The 23,851-nt window shown below is 32.8% G+C and overlaps 3 protein-coding genes across 20 annotated transcripts in view; 1 reads left to right on the top strand and 2 right to left on the bottom strand.

Moving 5' to 3' along the window:
* LOC126707486 (uncharacterized) overlaps positions 1–23,851 on the top strand; it is a 50,538-nt gene that overhangs the window by 11,228 nt on the left and 15,459 nt on the right. The window lies entirely within an intron of this gene.
* LOC126707480 (disease resistance protein RUN1-like) lies at positions 793–12,114 on the bottom strand. 15 transcript variants are annotated; one of them, XM_050407140.1, is made up of 11 exons: positions 11,303–11,857; positions 10,719–11,188; positions 8,979–10,086; positions 8,524–8,796; positions 7,472–8,437; positions 6,241–7,381; positions 4,283–5,081; positions 3,963–4,013; positions 3,056–3,213; positions 2,162–2,241; positions 793–1,413 (listed from the first exon to the last, which is right to left on the bottom strand). In XM_050407140.1, exons 2-6 carry the CDS (start codon positions 11,180–11,182, stop codon positions 6,320–6,322), a joined length of 3,873 nt encoding a protein of 1,290 aa, XP_050263097.1. In that variant the 5' UTR covers positions 11,183–11,188; positions 11,303–11,857; the 3' UTR covers positions 793–1,413; positions 2,162–2,241; positions 3,056–3,213; positions 3,963–4,013; positions 4,283–5,081; positions 6,241–6,319. The 15 variants fall into 15 exon arrangements, with proteins under 15 accessions (XP_050263097.1, XP_050263093.1, XP_050263095.1 ...); XM_050407136.1 differs by lacking the exons at positions 3,963–4,013; positions 4,283–5,081 and adding an exon at positions 11,865–12,114 and having other exon boundaries at positions 11,303–11,573; XM_050407138.1 differs by lacking the exons at positions 3,963–4,013; positions 4,283–5,081 and adding an exon at positions 11,865–12,114 and having other exon boundaries at positions 11,303–11,443.
* The window catches only part of LOC126707482 (TMV resistance protein N-like), a 227,195-nt gene continuing 204,136 nt past the window's right edge, over positions 793–23,851 (bottom strand). The window contains exon 10 of the mRNA XM_050407159.1: positions 793–1,000. The gene's annotated coding sequence lies outside the window, so the exon portion shown is untranslated. The remainder of the gene's footprint in view (positions 1,001–23,851) is intronic.

The following is a 23,851-nucleotide window of genomic DNA, read 5'->3' as shown; positions in this document are numbered from 1 at the left end:
GTGGGATAAGATTACTCCACATGCTAGTACCAAATGGTAAAACAAAAAACGTTGTAATCAATTTATATGGTGAGTAATTGTTGAGGGTGTTAGTGGATTGTGGGCAAAACTCAAGTTGAAGGGTATGTTCTCTAAGTGTGACAATAGTTGGATTTTTCATGAAAAAGAGAAATAATTTGTCTTTTTTATAAGTAAATTGTGGCAAAATAAAATTTTGATTTTAGCATTGCCTAATAATGGTAATGGATTCTCATTCTCAAATCCTCACCTATTCTCCAATCTTGTTTTAATGACAAATCATTTCTTGAATATTGATTTACCAAAAAAAAAGAAAAATGGAAAAAGAAAAAATCTTGAACATTGATTTAAGAAAAAAAAAAAAAAAATCATGAACATTGATTTCTTTGTTTGCTCAGACATTATGCATCCAACTCCCGATCTTACTGGATATATTACAGAGGGGCAGATATACATTGACAGGCAGTTGAACAACTGACATATACAGTTTTAAAGGAATGCCATTTAGCATAGTAGTTCAGTGGTGGGAAATAAATTTCAAGCGGACGTGGGTTTCTTATTATCACAGTAATTTAGTGCCATGTGTACATGATGTCAACATGTAAAACAATATTTTTAATAGGAACATGGGTGTGTGTCATAATAAACTAAATGCAACAAACTGTATCTAAGAAAACACTTAAATAGTTTTATGCGACCATTAAGAATTTTACCTTCTCTATTGTAGCATGGTTTTGATGAATTTTTTAGACTGGGTTTACAACAACTGCTTAATGACTGAAAACAGTGCATAGAACGGGCAGCTCCCTTTTATAATGAAGTTCATGTAGTGTAACAATAATAATACAATAAAATTCTTGTAGTGTAACAATAATCTGAATAGAACTAGCAACTCTCTTTTACAATAAAATCAAGCACATAAAGTACAAAAGTCCATTAAACCATGAACTGAAACAAAAGAACGAAAACCTAACGCTACAACCTAGTCCCAAAGAGTCTTAAAAAGAATAGTTTAAGATCTGAAATAGTTTTTTCTGAATCCTAAGTGCCGGTTATTTCTCTCCTGCTGAATGAACCACATCAAATAACAAGGGAAAACCAGGCAAACAGCACCATTCCGATTTACAGCAATACCCATAATCAAAATGAATAACATCGAGACATCTCAAGCACAGCGTGTACTCAAACGCCAAGAATTTGGCTCGTGATGTCTGTCATAAAGTGGCTCAATCCTTTCTAGTCGTTTTCACTAGCTCAGCTTTGTAGAATCTGCCACCTTGAAAAATCTAGGCGCCATTTCCACAAGCCATTTAGGATCTATAACCATGACCTCTCGCGTGTACTCCTTTGTAGTCATCACCAGCTCATGGGGTAGATGACCCAGTAAGGTTGCCTCTGGAAAAAAATAAAACTAGTTAGTTTGATGTTCAGTTTCATCAATCTAATAGGTTTTTTTTTTTTTTTTTTTTTTTTTTTTTTTTAGGGATAAACGGCAGAATAAAGTAATAGTATTTTAGTTACTTAAATGGTTGAGAATGAAGTCATGAACCACCTTACAAAAATGTCTTTGACATTGTTTTAATCCTTTCTAATAACCAAATAAAGAAGACAAATACATACATAACATGATGGTTTACATAACATGATGGCTTTCCTAAAAATAAAAAAATTACTAATCACTCATGGAAAATAAAAATTATGGGGAGCCAAGTTAGTAGGTCTGTAGGTGAATTAGTTATTTAGTGAGAAGTCACGTTAACTGATTTTTATTCTACGTTCTACAAATGCTTAAAACACAATGGGGAATATTCACTTAAAAATAAAGAGGAAATTTTCAAATTCCAAAACTTAGTTCCAACTGCTAATAAGAGCCTTATGCCCAAATATGTCCATGAATTGGTCATCAAAGGTGAGGAACTTCAAAAGAATTATATTCAAGAAAATAAAATAACCTGCACATCAAAATAACAAAAAATTGATAGCACATTCTCTCTTGAAAAGAACATATGCAAGCTCCATCATTTAACTGATCCTCAAATCTCAATAAACCCATTTATCTCACTTTTCCAACTTCAACAATCATACAAAACCCTCTAGAAGAGAAAAATAAAGGCAGTAACTAAGTTTGAAGAACGTTCTTAACCTCCATTAGCATAGGACCAGGGGACCATGATTGTACCACCACCCGCACCATTCTTCTTATTTCTCTTCCTCCTGACCATTCTACATGCATTAGGAATTCTAGAATAAGAAAAAATGATTACTCACTTAAACTTCCTTACCCATTAATTTTGTTTACCCATCATTGGATGATATATGAAACACATGAACATAAAATGACATGCCATTAAATAAAATTGAGAATAATTTAAAAGTTTGAGAATTCCATGCATTCAAATAAGAAACTCATCTTTTCAAACTTGTTTATCATATCCATTATTCCACTAAAGTTCTTAATTATACGAAAATACAGTTTCTACAAAAAAAAAGAAAGAAAAGAAAAGGTTTCTAGTTGCATCAAATACAAATAAGCCACATAAATGAACTTTCTTGAGGATTCATCTTATCATTCACCAAGTATATTATGCACCCAACCCATGGGAAAGTTCTCATATTCGACAATTGAAGACATTCTTGAATGCTTACATGCATCGCAAATTATGTACACACTATTAAGTTTATGAGGGGTCTCAAGGAAAATAAGAATCTCATAAGTTTGAGGAAGTAATAAGAGCCTTTATCTGCTTTTGGCACTTGCATTTGTTTTAGCAGTAGATGAAACACCAAGTTTTCTGCCTCTCGCTCTGGATTTATTTAGCTCTTTGATTTATTCAAGTGGATTTGAGAAGCATTATAAGGAAGTATATACAAGGTTAGAAGTTAATTCTAATTTTAATATATAACAGTTCATTTAACTCTTAAGAGACTAAATTTAATATTAAATTTTGGACCCACCACGTGTCACTTCAATCACCCTACCAACAAAATAAGAACAAAAAAGAAAAGAAAAAGAAGAATTATCGGTTGCAAGTTTTACCCCATTTACAATAGCATCTTGAAACAGCAAAGGCTGGTAGACTCAGATGTATTCGATGTTAATGCAGGTTATGGGTTCAAACAACATGAAAATCTGTTATTGCTTTCTTCCATTGGGATTTATTGCTTGATGAGGGCTGACGCAGAGTGATTCAATAACTGTCCCAATAACATATTATTGGCTATGTTAAAACTAATGCAAGAAGAAATAAATAAAATATGAAGATTTATTGAAATGGATACAATAAGCTAAAAAGGACATTTTGTATTAGAATTAACCAATTGAAAATTTTCAAATCAAGTCATCCATCCACATAATACAATGGATATTTTGCTCTCATAAGGTTTGTGTCAAAGCCAGCAATAATAACTGATGTAATTCTCAATAGACCAACAGCTCATGCAAATTCTTAAAACACAAAAACTTGACTTAAAAGGGACTTAACAATTTTAAATTAGATGGAGTTCTAACATATTGAAAATTTAAGGTTTTCTTTGTCTCCTAAAGCATCAATCCAAACCTCACAACTCAAGTATAACAAACACAATAGTCAAAGGATCCTAGAAATACACTTTCAAAGCCCTAATGTCACAAAAATCTTATAGTCAAGTATTTTGACAGACAAGTTGCAGGCAATTTCTAAGAGGTCAATCCAAAGGCCAATGCTATTTAATCTAAGGGCTTGATAAGATGTAATGAAACTACCAATGGTCAACGCTATTAATTTCAAAACTGTAACAGTTGTTAGTTCCAAAAGAGAAAAAATATAAAATATAAAAATAGTAAACAAAATAATCCCAACAAATTTCCTGAATAATCATTCAGAAAACAATCCAATGGAAATTTTCAAATAGAACAGTTGACATAGGGAAAAAAATTAGGGAAGAAGAAGAGGCATGAAATGGACCTAATGGTCATGGAAGACTGTTTGATGTCCAAGTTGGTGCGGTCATTGACTCTGCCATAGGAAAACAAATGTCAAAAAGAATGCCTACAATCTGCTTCTTGAGGACTCTCACTGCCTTTCCACAAATCCTTTCAGACAGAATCATGTCCATAGAGGGGTTTGGAATCTGATCTGGAAAGTAAAAGTCCCCCTGAGAATCTGCAACTTTATGTGGAAGCTTATGCATGATGGCTTCCCCACTCTCCTAAGTCTAAAAAATAGAGGAATACCAACCCAAAGCACCTGCCCCGTGTAATGATGAAGATGAAGCCACAACTCACCTATTTTTGTCTTGACCTTTTGCTAGAGCTTGCTGGCATGGATCTCTGTTAGCTGTTCATACCTGATCTAGCCAATGTCTCGGTGCAGCAATGGGTTGGGAATTTATTAGACAGACACAAAAAATTGGAGGCTGAGTCAATGATTTATCTTCAAGCCATTTTCACTACATTTTGGACAATCTGGAACCACAGAAACACTGTGGTTCATGAAGGCAAACAACCTAACCCCATGGAAGTAATTCTAAAAGCTCAAAACCTTTCTTGCAGGTACCAGGAAACTCCTACAAAAAATGCATACATCAACAGGAATGCTAAGGAGACAATCTCAGGCACTCGGTCACTAGCAGGGCCTTGGCACCTAATGATCAAAATTGCTGGAGTCAGGAGGAAGAGAGCAAGGAGGAGTGCGTATGCTTATGAGGCCAAGAATATGCAGGGGGAGACTTATGTTTTGTGGTGTAGCTAGTAGTGTAGTAGACTCAGCTTATGGGGCATCTCAAGAAGCTCTGGTGGAGGCATCTATAAAAGCTAGGAATGCTGGCTTTCATCAAGTACTGATCCTAAGCAATAGCAGAAGATTGGTCCAAACTGTCAACAAAGAAAGGAACCCAAACTGGCAGGAGAGGACGATGATGGCTGATCTATCTTCCCTTCATCAAAATGGCTTCGTTTTGAAGATGCTTTTTGTTCCCAAAGTTGTTATAAACTGTGTCTGTTATGTAGCTAATATATCAACTCAATGCCATTTCACCAATGCTGGTCTAGACCAACTATTTGTAACAAACTCCCTGTTTTCTCCCTTTGAATGGTATAAAAATAAATAAAAATAAAAAATAAAAAAGTCAAAAAGAAGAAAAACAATTTTATTTTTGGGGTAAATATAGTGATTGTTTTTCGCATTTTGGATCAATACAAAGCTAAATTTCTACAGGAAGAGAGCTTTTGCACCATATAGGTGCTCATATTATGTGAGGTTGTGTGTGAATGCCATAGAGGAGAAATAAGTTTAAGAGGTGAGAGATGAGGAAGAGAAATGGTTCGGAAATTTACAAACACAAAATAATAATTGGTGAATTTATAACTGCAGAATGTGTAAGAGCTTATTAGCATTTGATGGAGAGAAGAAGTGGGCTAGTACTCTTCAAACTACGCGTGAAAGGAATTCTATTGGTGTGCATAGATATATATGCACAATCTTTGGGCTTACAAACCTTGGTCCAGGACATTGGGAAAAAAGAATTCTTGTCCTCAAAGTGACCTCAAGTAAATTTCTTAAGACATCAATTTTGGAACAAATGTTTTTTGAAAGGTAGAAGGTAGAGGAAGTATAGGTGGGAATAGATGCTAGGACGGATTTAACTAGAGTAATTTTGGAAGCTTGGGATAGGATTTTAGCGTTCCAAGATTGTGCTCTAGAAATAACCTTGTCAAGGACCTCATTAAACATTTGCTTTTTGTTCATGCAGACCAAGCATTTGATGAAGTCCTCGAATATTTAATATTGTTTTTGGTGAAAGGCCTTCCAAGCAGCAGAATTTAATTGTGTCACACAACTAACTCAATGAATAATCAAATTATGCACTGTTAAAGAGTACATTCTCTATTACTATTACTTGACTAAACAAACATAGACAGCTACACAGTCTCAATAGGGTAATTATCTTCCATTCTAAAAACTCTCTTTCTACTTGATAAACTATTTTGATCGAAAAACAAATACCACATGACCACAAAGGCCGTGAACAGTTCACTGAACTTATTATTACTCATACAATAGCCAAGCATGTAGAACATAACAAAAACTTCAATAACACAAGCTGAAACAAGCCCAATTCATCACCATAAAAGAACTTTTTAAGATATATATGCCCAAGAAACAAACAAAGCACTCAATTGTACATTAAAAAAAAATTTCATATAAAATGGGGGTGAGGGGGGTTGAAGTTGTAAATACTTACAAGTGAAGGGAACTAACTTGGAGTTGGAGGAGATGGGAATCAGGGGGAAGGAAGAGAGGCATAATTCTTCAAAGCTTCATCAAGATGTCCTCTTTTTCTTCGAGGGTGGAGACAGATACAAATCAAAGTCATCATTCATAAATTCATGGGTCACTGAAGACGAACCCAAATCAAACCCACCACTATCAGTCGAGCCAGCCAAATCTATCTGGCCCAATCCAAAATTAGACCCATTAGATGTATCAGGTACCCGAGGAGGCTCTCGTTCACTTGCATCTGAGTCATTTAGTGACAAGCTCAAATCATACCCATCATTGCAAAAGTCCTTCAAATGCCCCAAATCACTTACAGTTTCGAAAGCCTCATGATCCATATTTGAGGAATAAGGAAGTGGTATTAAAGGGTGGACCTCGGGGTCAATAGGGAACGAAAATGACACATTCAAATAACCATGAAATCTTGTCGAATCATATTCAAACACATTAGTATTTGTTGTTTCCATTGCAATTGCACGCCTTGAATCTTCTTCATTGCAAGACGTGGGGAACAGAGGTAGTAAAGACAGGGAATCAGGGATGGAAGATTTATGAGGACAACAGATGCATTCTACATGGACCCCCAGCTTTTTTGGGATAGCCGTAGGATTCATTGGCTTTATGTAACCAAAACCTCTCCACCTCTTGATTCTACAGATAACCTCAAAATGACTCTGTTTAGATAGATTTGAGTCCCTCAACTTCTTCTCCCATTCGTACATAGATTTAGAAATAAACCACATACGACAAGATTCATCTCCTTCTTCGAAAATCCCACTACGTTGATATTTTGAACAACCATTAACGACAAATCGAACCTCAAAAATAAAAGATTCATTTGTCGGTACAAAGGTAACACCAACAGCAATAGGAATGCATCTGGAATTACGACCACCCAAGAATGAAATGGAATTTCCATCATTTCGGTGGTTGAACTCATCTGGAATCTCAAACCCTGGTGCTTGAAAGAAACCAATCCGGTCGTAAAGCGAATCCGAAGATTCGTCAGAGTGCAGTTGATTTCTCTCTCCTTCATGTACTCTATCTGCTAAAACGCCTTGACTTTCTCCCTCTTGCTTCCATTTAGCAATATTTTTAGCAATAACCTGCAGTTTGGCATATCGAGTTAGGTATTTGGGGAAAGGCAATACAATTATTTCTTTATAACTAAGAGCGAGAGAGTGATAGAGAAAGACCTGACTCAATATTTTGTTTGATGATTTTCGATTCCATGATGGGCAATTTCTAGCCTTCAAATGATCTAAAGATTGTGGAAATCCTTGAATTTCCTCAAAGTGCTTGCAATCGAATATATAAAGATCTCTTAATGTAGTAAATTTGATAAAGCTTTCGGGGATGGTAATAGTACTGGTGTTTCGTAGATATAGCATTGTCAATGCGGGAAAGTAATCGAACTCCAGAAAATCTAATTCAGTTACATTTTCACCAAAGAGTTCAAGCGTTTGTAACTGTAGAAACGAATATCCGACACAGCCATCAAAAGAATTGCAGCTTGGTCTTGGTAGGTTAGTAGAAATATGTAAAACTATGATATTTTGGAATTTATAGATGCTATCTAGAAACTTCCTCTCAAGGCTTGTGCATCTTGAGGAAAGCGATTCTGTAGTACCACTCCCTTCTATATATAGAACCGATAAGCATTTCATTTCTGAATCAATATCAATGAAGTTCTCAAGGCTTGTGCAGCCATTAAGAAGAAAATTTTTAAGAGATTTCCACGGAAGTCTTCTTGGAAGAATTTGAAGTTTTCCACAATCACTGAGATACCAATCTTTAAGTTTATCAAGATATCCAATAGACTCATGAACTTTAACTAAATTTTTACAAGAATGAAGATTTAATATCTTTAAATTTGGGGCACACAACTCAGGTAATTCTTCAATGGACTCACAAGAACCAAGACAAAAAACTTCAAGAGATTTGAACTTAAGTCTTCTAGGAAGAGCTCGAAGTTTTTTGCAATTAGAAAGGTACCAAATTTTAAGCTTATCAAGAAATCTAGCAGGCTCATGAATCTCAACTAAATTTGTACAATAAGAAAGGTCTAATATCTCTAAATTTGGAGCCCACAAGTCAGGTAATTTCTGGATGGATTCACAGCCACTGAGATTGATTCCTTTCAAATTTTCAAAAGGCAAAACCTGTAGAAGGAAATAACAATTATCTTCAACAAGCTTTAAAATGAACTGTAGAAATTAATCTTAATTAAGAAAACTAATAATCATACCTGCTTGAATAACTTATGTATTCTAATGTTACTATGTGGCATGTTCAAGTAGACAAGTTGTTGAGGACAAAAATTGGATGGCAAGGACAAGGACCAATTAGGCCAATCCAGTAATACTAAACTGTTGGGCAGATATTCCAAAAATCCATCAATATATACGTTATTAACTATAAGAAACTTGATATTTTTCATCCTTCTGAAAGCTTGAGCATGAACTTCCAATGTTACAGGTCTAGGTGGCCACAGTATTATGCCTCGAATTTTATTCGTTCCCTGGTTGAACAAAGCATTAAGTGAACAACACTATGCAATTGAATTCTCCAGAAATATAAAAAATTAAACAAAAAAATATGTTGATAAGCTTGTATTGCTTCAACATTAATAAAAGTTAAAGAAAGTAATTAATTTCTTCTAAATTGATTACAAGAGAGAAAGAAGTGAAGAAAAAGACATACCGTATTTGCTGTCAGTACAGTAAAAGCATCTGCATAATCCTGTAGCCTAGTTCGTTTTCCAGGCGCTTGTGGTGATTCTTGTTGAACAATTTCCTCTCCCATCTGTTGTAGCAAGTTATGCATTGATAAAATGCCACACCAATCAATTGTTATCAAACACTTGTCAATAAGTTTTGGAATACCAGAATTTGGAAATAAATCACATGCCTCTAATATATTTACAACATAATCTTTCTGTTTCCTGTTGAAGAAAAATGCAATATCGAGGAAAATATCCTTTTCACTTTGGTCCAATCCTTCATAACTTATTTTGAGTATTTCTATAATTTTCTTGTTGGGAATCTTTTTATACTTCTTTAATGCACTTTCCCATTCACGTAAACTTCTTCTACGCAAATCAGAACCTATTATTTCTAAAGCTAGTGGAAGGCCATTGGCATAATTGATAAACTGGTTTGAAAGTTGCAAGTAAGCTTCCTCAGGTTCATTTGTTTGGAAGGCATACAAACTAAAAAGTTCACAAGCTTCATGTTGGTCCATTTCATCAACCTTATAGGTTAGAGTATCTTGTTCAAGAGTGGTTAACACATGCTTATCTCTTGTGGTTATAAGGATTCTACTTCCCGGAGCTAACCAATCACATTTTCCAAGCAAATTTTCTATTTGCTTCTGTTCATCCACATCATCAAGAACTAAAAGAACTCTTTTATGGCGAAGACTTTCCATTATCAAAGTGATTCCTCTAGATATGTTGTCCACCTTTAAATTTCCATCCCCTAAGAGCTTAGAAAGAAGTATCTCCTGTAGTTGTTTTATGCCATCATTTGTCCTAAACCTTTCTTTAACATTCTCTAGAAACGAGCTTCCTTCAAAGCCATCAACAATTTTGTTATATACAGCTTTTGCGATTGTAGTCTTACCTATTCCACCAAGGCCATGGATCGCCACCACTCGAATATCATTCAACTCAATATTTAAAAGCTTTTCTATTTTTGTTGCACGAGAATCTACGCCAATTGGGTATTTAGCAACGAATAATCGTGTGCGGTTTAATGTTGTATTTGATATCCGTTCGATAAGTCCTTGGATAAATTTAGATTCAAGACAACTGCCAATCACATAGCATAAAAAGCATGTTAGGAAATGAATTAGCTGGAAAATGTAAGTATGAAGATAAGCAAAATTCTAGATATATAGTTTTTGCATTATTTATTTATTTTATTTTTTTACTTTTGCCACATGAATAAGGGTTGAGGGGGAGAACGGCCCGAACGGGTTTGTGCGTTACAATTAACAAGTAAGTCGTACATTTTTTTTTAATGGAGAAAAGGTGGTACATTTTTAATTAAATTAAATGGCAAGTACATAATTCATAGACTTGGGAACCAAACTATATTTAAATTTAATAGTTTGTCTTTTTTGTATGGGAAATCAGTTTTATTCTTCTATCAAGTAGTTGCATGAAAACTTCGCATAGGTGAGGAACCAAACTAATTGGAAACCCACATATGATACCTGATTGAAATGATTAAGAGATTTTTCTTAAATCTTTTATCAAAAAATATGTGGAAGAAACTCTTAATTCGTAAGATTAAAATTTTCTTTGTAACCTAACTAGCGACTACCTTCATAGTTAAAGATATTACCAAAATAGAACAATTTCATATAGTGGTTATGACAAACCATTAAAAAAAAAAAAAAAAAACCAAGAATGCATTATACTAATTGTGAGGTACATACTCATTATTGTAATGGAATCCAGAAAAACTGCCAACTTCTTTTAGAGCTGCCCTCCAAATCTGCACTTTGCCAATGTTATCCATGAAATTTTTTTCATGTTTAGCCAATTCTACCCCAAACTTTCCTTCTTGTTTACGTACTTCTGATGGATCTATTCCATAAAAAACTGGTAAAACCAATTGACCAAAATTTTTTCTACACTCAAGAATCCAAACTAGTTCGTCCAAACACCATTTGGAAGATGCATAATTTTTAGAGAACACAATAACCGATATCATTGATCTTTTGATGGTTTTGAGAAGTTCCTCAGAAATTTTTTCTCCCCTCCGAAGTTTATCGTCCATGAAGGTGTAAATGTCTTTGTCACACAAAGCTTTATATAAATGGCCTGTAAAACCATAGCGAGTATCTTCGCCTCTGAAGCTTAAGAAGACATCATACTCCCACCGGTGAGTGGAAGTCATTGAAGTCTACATACGAGCAGAAGATTGAGAAGGTCAAAGATGTGATAAAGTGGGAATTATAAGGAATGAGTGAACACATGAAAAAGAAAAAAAAAAGGAAAAAGAAAAAAAGTGGCTTACCTTTTTTTGATGACTGGAGCCTGGAGGTTGAAGGTGGTGGTTGTGTGGTAGCTTCAATATCACAGGGGACGAATACCACAACCACGTACTATAATTTTCTTGCTTTTCTGAAACACACAATGTTCGAATCCAATGTCTTTTCTATTTGATTTTCGAACCAAAGTTAGGCCTACAAATACATGTAAATGACTTGTACAAACCCACCAAGACGTGTAGTCTTATGTGAATTTCCTACCAAAAATATGTCTTTTTGGGAGCTTCCGTCCTTTTACTGGTAGTTAAATAAATGATAAATAACAAGATAAATCGGGATAATAAAAAATGCAAATGTAAACTTTTAAATTTTGACTGAAACTCATTTAAGTTATTTCACTTTATTTTTATTCAATTTAATCTTCTAAGTTTCAAATTTAAAAAAAAAAAAAATCAGTATTTTTAAAGTAAAACTCACTACTTTCTTTTTACTGTAAATCAAATTTATAAACTTCGTTTCATTTCACTCTAAAATTTAACTCCAAAAAATCAAAGATGAGAAGAGAAGAGAAATTGAAAAGAGGCTCACCTTGAGAGAATTGCAATGGTAGGGATGAGTGAAGAAGATACTGACGTTTGCTGGTCTCTAGTTCACCTTGAGAGAATTACTTTTGCAGTCTTGTTCTTTTAGAAGATCTGTGGAGATGGCCTTCAGTAAAACTTTCTGAGTTTTTCTTTGTTTAAATCAGACTATTATATCTGCTTCCAGTTTGTTTACCACACCATTCCAAGAAACAAGATGAAATGATGTAATAAAAGTAGTAGAATGTAAAGTCTTCAAGAAAAGGACTTTGAAAAGCTTTACGTGGGGTAGGAAAATTCTTGGAAACTTTCATCTTTTTCAAATGCCCCTAACATCTATATTTATTTACAGAAGAACCAAATTGTTTTAGCCAATAGTAATGCTGTTCCCAAGAAATTTCCACCAACTTTAGTAGAAATCTCGCGCGTCTTCAGTTGTTCAAAAAGATAAAAAGAAGTCAGAAAATGACATAACAAATTACTCTAATGTTTGTTTACTTTTCTCACAATGCATAGAGTACCATCCATTTCTTTATTTTTTTGAAATATATCGTACCATCCATTTCTTGGTGGATAGACAAACACAGAATGCCATTATTATTTATCGGAAATCGGATAAATTCCATGAACATAACTGGATGTTTGGGTATATTGACAACTAGGTTCAAAATTTTCTAAAACTGATTAATTTGATCCCTAATATTAAATTAGTCCCTAAATTTTGTTTTGAAAAATGACGAACTAACCTAATAGTATTTGGGGATTAAGTTGATGAATTTAAGTATCAAATTGATCAATTTTAAAAAATCTTAAGTCTGGTTGGCATTAATTCAAATTTCAAGATATGTTAATAAAATTTACCCTATTTATGGCTATTGACAACTTTAAATTTGTGTGTTTTGTACAAATTTATAAGTTTTTTTTTTTTTTTTTCACTTGATATGTTTTAGCACACTATTGAACTAAATTTTTTTTGGCAAAAGGCTGAGGCAGGTTCGCTAGCTTTAAAAGCCATTGGGATGTATGAGTAGAAAATTGATAAAGGTGAGGAAACGTGTAGGAAAGGGAGTAAAGTATATAGTATATCCTTCTTCCAAGAAACTTTCTTTACGCAACTCATGCAATTATTCAATCTAGCACTAGTAATGCCACGCTTGGAAAGTAAAGACTACAAATAATAATTTTCTGACCACGCGCAATGCAGTACAAACAAATGAAACAATATTTTAAGTTTTCCAAAAGATAGAAACAGCGAATCGTTCATTAAAAAAATTAGAAACAAGAAATCACTTTTCTCCTCATCCGACAGCATGTAATGCACGTTGGAAGCAACTTCCTTATTTATTTAAGAGCAAGTTCTTTATTTACTTAAGAGGTACTATATTCACAATATTTTTATAATATTTTTACAATAAATTATGAGTGGTTAGTTGTTATTAGTTCAAATTTGAACTTAACACTAAGATTACTTTTTTACCCCAACACTAACAACCAATAATTACCTACCACTTAAAATTTGTTATAAAAATATTATGAAAATGTTGTGGATATATCATTTCTCTATTTATTTCCATAGTTTTGTTACAGTTTTTTATTTTTTATTTTTCACAAAAAACTAACGTATTTTTATTTATTTATTTTTTTTACAAAAAACTCGCTTCATTTTAAGTTTTTACCCCCCCCCCCCCTCCCCCACCTTAATATAAAAATTTACAGTTTTACAATTTCCACTTACATTACCTTATTTCCATCACCAATTTACAAAGAAAAATGTAATGTTCAAAACATTTTCACAACAAATTTTAAGTAACAGGTTGTTATTGAAGGTAAAAAAATAATTTTCATGATAAGTTTAAATAATAATCAATAATAACTACCTACTTATGATTTGTTATGAAAAAAATTGTGAATGTAGCACTTTTAAAATAGCTAAAGTAATTTTGATTTAACACTGAAATTGCTACTACTTTTTTGCCCCTTATCGATGACTGATGAGGAATCCCATTCTTTTATTTTCTATAAAAATCGAATACCAAGGTATAATTTTTTTGAGAGATTACCATACCAAGGTATACTTAATTGGGGAATTTGCCTCTTTTTTATCTATACTATATAATTTATTTAAGGCAATGCATGGCTCTTTGAACCCAAGTCTACTACTAGCTTACAGTTGGCTTGCACTACCTAAGAAATTGATAAAATATAAATAACACTAATTTTGATGAGAATTTGTGTGATTTTATTCGGGTGACATTGCAAAATCCAACAAAGATTAGTATGAAATCTCACAAGTCAATGAGAAATTATCAAAACTGAGTTTTTATTTTTTACATTTATTGTTAGAACCTTATCAAAACCGAATTAGCTAGAAGATAAAGATGTAATACAATGAAGAGATTACAAGGGCAATAATAATCATTATAGCATTAGAAAGTGATAAATTTGTCATGTAATAATATATGACTAAATAAAAAAATAAATTATTTTTCAAGTGCATTTATGCTTACAAAATTATAGTACTAAAATTTGTGACAATTGTTTCATCAAAATAAGTTTTTCAAAACTAAAATTCATGAAATCCTATTTAAAATCTATTATAAATAATGAAATTAAATGGATTTGTCTTATAATCATTTGATGAAAAGTAGATGTCAGAACATTAGTTCATGCAAAAATTAATGTCTATTTTAATATAATAATTATTTTTTCTAGTTTACATATTCACGTATCAAAATACTCTACATTAGATTATCTATTTTACATTACATTTAATTAAAATATCATTTTTTAATTATTTATCTTTCTTCACACACAGCAATCTTCACCTACTCTTTTCCTTTATTTTTGAGACATGTAAAAAAATAATAAAACACTAAACACAAATGAATAGTACTAGTGTAAATTTATAAAATTACTTTAGCAATTATGTTTTTTTTTTTTTTTAATTTACAGAATTTTGCATGACTTGATGTGGGTGAATTTTGGTATTAATTGGCTAAAATGTAATTATTTTTCAATTATGTAAATACTGATAGTGATTTGAGTGCCCTTTACAAACCTAAATATAAAAATTTTATATTAAAAACAAAAATCAAGAGTTTTAACTAAAAATTTTAATTAAAAAAATTAAAAAAATATTATTTAAAAAAGTCTAAGTGGTTTTGACTTGCAACCTCAGAGACCTGAAAATAGGTGTAACGTTCGTGCATTTTCAGCTCAATTTTTCTTACTTTCCTAACAACAAAGACCTATGTCAATAGTTATGCTGTTTCCACGAAATTTCCACCAAATTTAGTAGAAATCTCGCGCATCTTCAGTTCTTCAAAAAGAGAAAAAGTGAGATAATAACATGACATATTAAATTACTCTAAGCTTTGTTTACTTTCCTAACAATGCATAGTGTACCGTCTATTTCTTAATGGATAGATAATACACGTGGACCATGGTTGTAAATCTTGGAGCAATCTAATCTGTAAAGAGAGAACAAACGATTGGGATCAGTGGGGGATGGAGTAAAGAAGAAAGAAGTTAGAGCAAACATGCCAAATTTAGTAGAGTCGAAGAGAAAAAAAATTTAGTAGAGTTAGGATGCCAAAGACTCGGAGATAAATTATAAAAGAGACAAAAAGAAAGAGAAAAAAAAAATTAGTAGAGTCGAAGCTCAAAAATGAAATCTGTAATTTGTTGGATTTTTATTATTATTCTATTTTAAAAGAAGGGGCAAAAAGTAGAACCATTTTTGGTTTATAAGTCATGGGTTTCAATTAGTTAGGGTGTTAAAAAATATTTTTAGGTAGCCAATCAAAAAATTTTAAAAATCATATCATATCATATTATATTATATTATATATAATAAAAGTTGGGCTTAGACGCCGTGGTTGTGCCAAGTGGCAGCACCAAATTGCAGAAATTTTCTTAAATTTTTAGATTAAAAAAAAAACATTTACATAAAAAAAAAAAAAAATCTAATGCATCCTAAATTGCAGCAACAAATCTAATTCTTCTTATTTTTTAATTACTCCATTTAAAAATAAAGGTCTAATACATCTTAAATTAATAGTATCATTGCGCGCATTGTAAATCTATCCCAAAAAACTGTATATATATATATATATATATATATCTATATCACCCTTCCCCAAAAAAAAAAAAATGCCGTTGCTAAAGATAAAAAGTTGACTGGCCGAGGAAAACTTCAATAAATATCATATGGTGATGTATATCAGCATTTAGATCCAGGCTTTGATGAATAATCCTAACAAACCATATATAATGTAAATCTATCAAAAAATCCATATATATCCCCCAAAGAAAAAGGCATTTTTGGTGAGGATAAAAAGGTAGACCGGAAGAGAAAAAGTTTTATAGATGTATATGGTGATAAGTATATATATAATCAGGAAATTAACGTATAATCAGGAAATTTTAAAATAAAAAGAATTATATTTCGTATTAGCCTCTTTAGAGATCTATATTAACAGACTTTTTTTTTCTTTTTTGAATGATATTAACATAGACTTCAAGGAGTTTCGGGTATTTGATTTTTATTTGGACTCCTTTTTTAGGTCGAGTATGTATATATATACACGGTTGGTGTATTTTTTTTTTCAATCACCAACTTATTATACAGTTTTTGGGTTTAGGCTTCCATTTTCCTACCTACAATCATGTAGGTATATATTTGTTTACTAATCAAATTGAATACATTTTATGTATTTGTTGCCTTTTGTTTAAGCTAATTTCCTTATGTTTGATCTAATTTATATGTTAATGGTTTGATCCAATTTAATTATTTTGTTGTCCAATATTTAATTATATCCTAAATTTGTTCAATCTTCATCAAATCAAATTTGGAGCATAAGGGTAAGAGTTTCACATTAAAAGTTTTTATTGAATTGTTCTTATTAACATGTTTTACTTTTACTTGCCCATGAGATCATTTATTCTAATCAATTTCTTTATTGAATTCTTCTTATCAAGTTTTTACTTACAATTTTTTGTTTAATTCTTATAACATGTTTTATACACTCTCATTAATTCAAATAGATTCAAATAGAGATGGTTAACAAAAAAAAAAAAAAAAAATTCTCCGTGTTGCCTTAAGCAAGGAAGTGACAGAAATGTTGCAAGAAATGAAAGATGACTTATGTCACTAGCAAGTTTTGAAGGTCAATAAGGTTGGTAATTTCATTAATCTTTTTTTTTTTTTTTGTTTTAAATGGCCAAATTTTGGAAATTTAATTCCCAAATTTTTTGAATCTTTACAATGTCATCATTCTTCCAATATCAATTTTTTTATGTATTGATAATTTTTACTCTTGAGCTGTCACTATAAAATAGGTTTTTTATTTCCTTACAATGATGGAACTTCGAATATCTTGTAGCAATAGGCTAATATTTCCTGAATTTTATTACAATAGATTGTAAAGAATTGAAAAAAATAATTTGGGTCCAAATTATTGCAATGGTATATTTATTGTAATAGTTATTTTTTTCATATTTTTTCTTACAATATATTGTAAAATAATTGGAATTAGATCATTGTAATAATATATTTGTGGGGGCCAGCCAATCAACAGGCCCATTAAGGTCAGGATCGTTGGGCCTGTGGCCCATCCAAGGATGCACATCCGTCCGAGGAGGCCAGGTCAGGTCATAAGGTTAATTACCGAAGGAGGGTGATGGTCAATATCACGAAAGTAGAGTTCTGTGTTCGTCCGAGGACGCCATACTCCTCGGCAGTATGCGTTCGAGGACGATCAGGACGCGATCTTATTACAACCGGATCTCGGAATTACGTTACCACTAAAGATGGGATAACAGACCGAGGGTAAGAAAGAAAAGGCAAACAAATATCTATAATTACAGCTGCCTCCGCATTAATTATCTCTCAACCAACTCTCTGGCCGCATTAATGTGGAGGTGATACTTGAACAGTAAGGAGGCAGCTTTACAGCTGCCCATAAGAAGTTCTAGGAGGTGCTAGATGGGACAGAAAGAAATCTCCCGAACCCAACCTACACGTGTGTGGTGAGGATGGAACACGGAGGGTGGTATATAAACTGAAAGAAGAACATGCACACGGGGGGATCGGAACAAAAAAGAAAAGAAAGAAAAGCACAGACTGAAGAAGGAGAACGTAAAAAAGCAAAAGAATTGTATCGATTACCAAAACAAAACGATCATTGCACCAGCTCTGAGCCCTCAATATACATGAGGGTGAACCTTTTCATTCCACAAAAGTTAATCTAGTTCTTAAACACCCACGCTCTACAAATTATATTGTTTGGGCCTATTTACGTGCGAACCCAGTATCGTTTTGGGTCGTTACAAATCGAGTCCTTACAATATTCATTGCAGCTTCATATTTGTCATTGCAATAGATTGTAAAATAATTGATATTTTAGTTATTACAATGTTAAATTTGTTGCAATAAGCCATCTCTTTGAAATTTCTATTATAATATATCGCAAAATATATAATTGGTATCAAGTTATTACAATGGTTTCTTCAATTTATGTTATTAAAAAAAAAATTGATTTTTTCAATTTAAGTTATTGCAAAAAAATTTCTAAATTCAATTTAGTATTAAAATCTCCATTGCAATTGAAACTTATAAATTAATACAACTAATTATTATTAATGTAATAATTTACTATTTTTAAGTTACTATTGTGAGATAGAGTGGTCGATGCTGGGCAGGGGCTTGGTTGGCGACAATAGGTAGAAACAAAGTGGGTGAGGACTAAGTAGAGAGGAGCAACGGGCAAAAATGGAAAAGAGGAGTGAAGAAAAGAAAAGAAAAAAATGATATTAAAATATTATGATCAGTGTTAACGCAACAAATATATATATATATATATATATATATATTTATCTTTGAGTTACAGTGCACAGCTAAAGATAGCTATGCACTGTAGCTGAGAAGCTAAAATTTTTAGCTTTAGCTCTACTGCTGCAACCTTCTTTTTTGTGTTTTGGTGTAGCTAAAATAGCTATATAGTTATTTAACTACACTGCTGCAAATGCTCTTAGGGATTTTCTTTAATGTCTATATTAAAATAATTGATTTGTATTATTATTTAACTAAATAGTAATTGTAGGGTCACGTTCCGAAACGAACCATAATAGTTTTTGGGTCAGGACGTGAATGGGCCCATACAATATCATTTGTAGAGAGTGGGATCGAAAGGCTAAGTCGTGTTTACCCGGCGGTGGTTTTTGTTAAGGTGTTCACACATGGTTCAGGTGTATTCACCTCAGAAACCCTCCTTTTTCTAGTGGGACTGGAGGCCCCCCTTTTAGGTTACATATTTTTTCTTTTATACTAGCATGCGTTCAATTTCCTTCGTCCACGTGTAGGGTCAACCTTTCCAAGACTGATACTTGTCCCATCTGTCCCAGACCCAAGTCGTTGGGAGTAGTTGATAAAGCTAAAGAACACGGCTCTGTTAGGTGCAAAACTCAGTCTGGGAAAGGCAGTAAGGGCAGCCTTTCCTAGATATTTCAGATTTTCTTTTAAGATTGTCCCTATGCCGCTTTTGCCCCTTTTCTTGGTGGAGCTTTGGACCAGCCGAGGGCTGCACCGTCCTCGGCTGCTTCTCTGGGCCCATTTGTGCTTTACACTAATGAGCCTGGACTACCACCTCCTTCGGCTTGGGCCTTAAAGCTTCCCGTGAACAAGTGGGCCTGGCCCATATATTGTTGGGCCCCACAATAATAATAAGTAATAATTTATTATATAAATAATTATATATTAGCGGTAATCCTAAAACGATATGCCAAAATATACCAATACCGAAATATTTTGTTCAAATGAATACCAAAATATTCAAAACATTAATTGTAATTCTGGTTAGCCATTAAGGTAAGGTCACAGAAGTAGCCTAGGCCCCAGTATAAAGGAGCCCCAAAATTCTTAGTTAATTAATCTATACTACTAAAACATGATTCTTTATTTGGGTTTTATCATTTTGCATTCTAAAATATTGTTACACAAATTATTAAACTCTCTAAAATACTCATATCTTTTAGTTAAATAATTTTAAATTTAAAAACACAAACTGGTTGAAAGAATAATTTACTATTTTTTTAAAAAATTTCCTAAGTTTTAGATGTTTTTTCATTTTTCAGAAAAATTCTAAGAATTAATTAGGACACTATTTTAATCTCATTTTTTGAAAATTATGACACTAAATCCAAAAATTTGTTTATTTTTGTATTAGCTAGTGCAAAAATTTGTGTCTATTTTAAAATAAGAATTTGTTTTTTATATTTTATATACTCACTTTTCAAAATACCTTACGTCAAATTATTTATTTTACACTATATTTTATTAAAATATAATTTTTTTCTTAATTTTTAAAATTTTTATATTTATTCACACACACAATAACTATCATCCACTCATTTATTTCGTTCACAGGATATGTAAAGCAAGAATAAAAAAAATAATAGAGCTAGGCTAAATTTACACAATTATTATAATAAGTATGTATTTTTATATTATTTTACATAATTTTATGTGCGTGAATTTTAGAATTTGTTAACTAAAATGTCATCATTTTTCTATTATACAAGTATTAATAGTGATTCAATTGCTCTTAACAAACTTAAATATAAAAATTTTATATTAAAAAGAGAGTTTTAAATAAAAATTTTAATTTAAAAATTTAAATAAATATTATTTTAAAAAGTCTATATGGTTGTGACCTGCGACTTGTTTATGCAGGGGATAGAACCACTGAGGGGTTGGTCACCAAATGAACCAGGTACCACTTAGGTCAGAAGGCCCGGTGGTCAGTGCTCTAAATATCTAAGTATATTGACCTTTGACCTTAGGTAGGTTCAATAAGTTGGTTTCCCAATTTACCCAAAAGTGAGAGCGCGTGGGTCCGTTGTCTTGATGAGTAACGTATTTGACAGAAGACGGAATAGTGGTTTTTCCCAATTTTTGTATCAGTGATTTGAAATCAAATCTTGTACTTAAATTTGCCGCTGGTTTCAGTTCTCAATGCATGAGTCATGCTTGAGAATGTTATTGTACTGATGGTGCAAGTACTTTTTTGAATTCCATTATTAAGGCTTAAAGATAGGCCCTGATTGAGGGGTGTGTGTCATGCATCATTGCACAGAAAGCTTCCTTTGTTTTATGCTGTGGACATCTTGTTTGCATATAAGGATAATCTGCTGGTCTTCCTCACTCTTCTTCAAACACGCCTCATTATATTTTGAGGTGGGGTTCCATTGTGTGATATTTTCTGTAATTAACTGTGGTCACTGCGTTGAAGTTATATGAGTATAACATTTACCTGCCCTAGAGAGGAGATGTTTGTGTGATGCTGGGTTCTCTAAGACATGGGTTGTCAGTTGGAAAAGTTCTTCATGGAAACTGCAAGCACGGGTAATATGATATTTATATTGTTCAACTTCATCTTAGCTGTTCTTATAATTAAAACACAGTCTATTTTCTATGATCTCTTTCTTTCTTTATAGCCTAATATCTTAAAGATTTTGAGCCATTAGGTTCTGCTAATGTTTTACACTATTTTGATTTGTTAGGTTGATTAGTGCCAACAGCCTTTTAGCTCAATTAGCAACTTCTGGTGTTTCTAGTAGAGACATTTAAGCTTCAAATTCCCCACCCCCAACTATCGTTGTATCAAATATTTGTTAGGTTGATTAGTTCTTTTTTTCTTTTTATTATTATTTTTTTTTTGCCATCTTCCCTCATATGTTTTAGTGGTTTTGCTTCCATGTTTGTTTTTGCACCATCTTCTCATCATTCTTGTTTTTTTGGTGATATATCTGTAGGTTCCCCGTCCACTCTCTTATCTATTCTGTCTTTCCCCAGTCCCAACACATTTCCTTGTCATGCTAGAGTTTACATTGCTTTTTTAGCCATTTAGTATTTTAGTTGATTGTAGTTTGATTGCAAGTTCATGCTGGTAATCATCATTAGTTTTTGGGGTAAATGCAATGTTTTCATGTGTCATGTAGGAGAAGAGAAATGCTGGGACTTGTTAATCGAAGTCTTCTTATCCCATATCTGTCCCTTATTCTTCTTCCTTTTTATTTTTATTTTTATTTTTCTGGTTGCCTTGCATCAGTTTTGGTATCAGAGCAAGCACCAATCTGTTTGAAGCATCATCGCAAGTCAATCCAAAACCAGAAAAAAAAAAAAAATCAGAAGGATGGAAAAGAAAGAAAGTACTGTAGCTGTGACAGCCCATTGCATGTATTGGGCCTTTAAATTGTTCATCCACAGGTCCACTTGAAGCCAGCAACTATTTGGGAGAACAGTCCTAGAAGCCCATTCCAACAATTTGTCCAGAGAAAATCACAGCAACTATTTGTTGAAGCACTATTTTAGAGAATCATGGTAATATTAGAAGCATCTTATTTTGATGGTTATGAAACTTATCCACAAGATTTTGTCAACTAGATAAATGGGATAGAGCAATTCTTTGAGCAAGCAAATTTTGCAGATAATAAAAAGGTTAGGTATGCCAAGTTGAAGTTAAGAGGTAAAGCCCAAAGGTTTTGAGAGAATCTTGAATATTTCCGCTATATGAGGTATGAATCTGCCATTAGTGTGTAGGAAGATATGAAAGAAAAGCTTTGTGATGAGTATTTATCACCATACTATCGAGCTAAGTATCTACCCCAATCTTAGTGTGGTACTTTTCAAGTTGAAGCAAATATGATGAATCCTCATCCTCACCCAATTTCATATCCTCAGCGCACTTTTGAACAATCTACCAAGGAATTAAAGGAATTATCTGTAAAGCTCATGAAAAATGTTCAAGACAGGATTGCTTAGATGAAGCAAAAGAAGACTCAAACCGATTCAATTGGGAAACCAAGGATACTATATCACAATGAACTTATTGCTGCCCCAATAGAAGACAACATTGATGATAATATCTTGGTCGTGGAGAATCCTCTAGCAACACTAAAGCCTAATGTTGACACAGATGTACATGCCTCGACAAGTGTTGCTTTAACATGTGTGCAAGGAATTGAATCTATTGAAAAGCAGCAAGGTGAAGAGATGGTGCCTAAAGAGAGTATTATGTTAGAGGGTGCACATGATGTGAAAGTTGAAGTTGTTGAACGTGCTTCTGATCAACCCTCCACAGTCCTTGAAGATCTACATCTTGGTGAAGTTGAAGAGGTTAAAACCACAGTGTTTCCTATGGTTCATAAGGTTCAAGAAGAGATTATACTGATTCCACACATTGATTTTGTAATTCCAAATGAGTTTGATGTGGTGGAATTCAAGGTTTTTGTTTTCCCTGTGCTCCCTAAGGTGATTCTAGACTTGAAGCAACTGTTACTTGTTAGCATTCTAATCTTTCAACGCTTTAGAACTCGAGGTCGAGTTTTCTCCAACTAGAGGAGAATGATGCGGGAGACGCAAGAAGATTATTATTTAGTATTATTTATGTTTGCAAGTCAATTGTATTTTTATGTTTTAAGTCCTATTAGTTTATTGGGCTATTAGTATTTTAATTTAGGAAGCAAGGTTATTTTTGTAATAAGGCAATCAGGGTTTCCTAACCAATTAGAACTAGGATTTAGCAATCCTTTATAAGCAACCTATTGTACTCCTTGAGGAGATAATTGATATTTTGACGAATGAAAACAATGGCCGTTTGGTCTTTCCTTTGGTCTGGTGCTGACGCCAGGTCCACCTTAGGTGTTGACTCCTAGTGGTTTCCCCGCTTGGTACTGACTCCAAGCCAGGTCTAGGTGCTAACTCCTAGGTCATATCTTTTTATTTTATTGTTGTTTCAGTTTTGTTCTGGTTGTCCTGCGTCAAATAGTATTTTAGTTACTTAAATTGTTGAGAATGAGGTCATGAACCAGCTTACAAAAATGTCTTTGACATTGTTATAATCCTTTCTAATAACCAAATAAAGAAGACAAATACATACATAACATGATGGCTTTCCTTAAAAAAAAAAAAAAATACTAATCACTTGTGGAAAA

Source organism: Quercus robur, chromosome 11 (assembly GCF_932294415.1).
Source record: "Quercus robur chromosome 11, dhQueRobu3.1, whole genome shotgun sequence".
Taxonomy (NCBI): domain Eukaryota; kingdom Viridiplantae; phylum Streptophyta; class Magnoliopsida; order Fagales; family Fagaceae; genus Quercus; species Quercus robur.
Note: the sequence above shows the minus strand (reverse complement) of the source record. Positions and strands in the feature narration are given on the sequence as shown.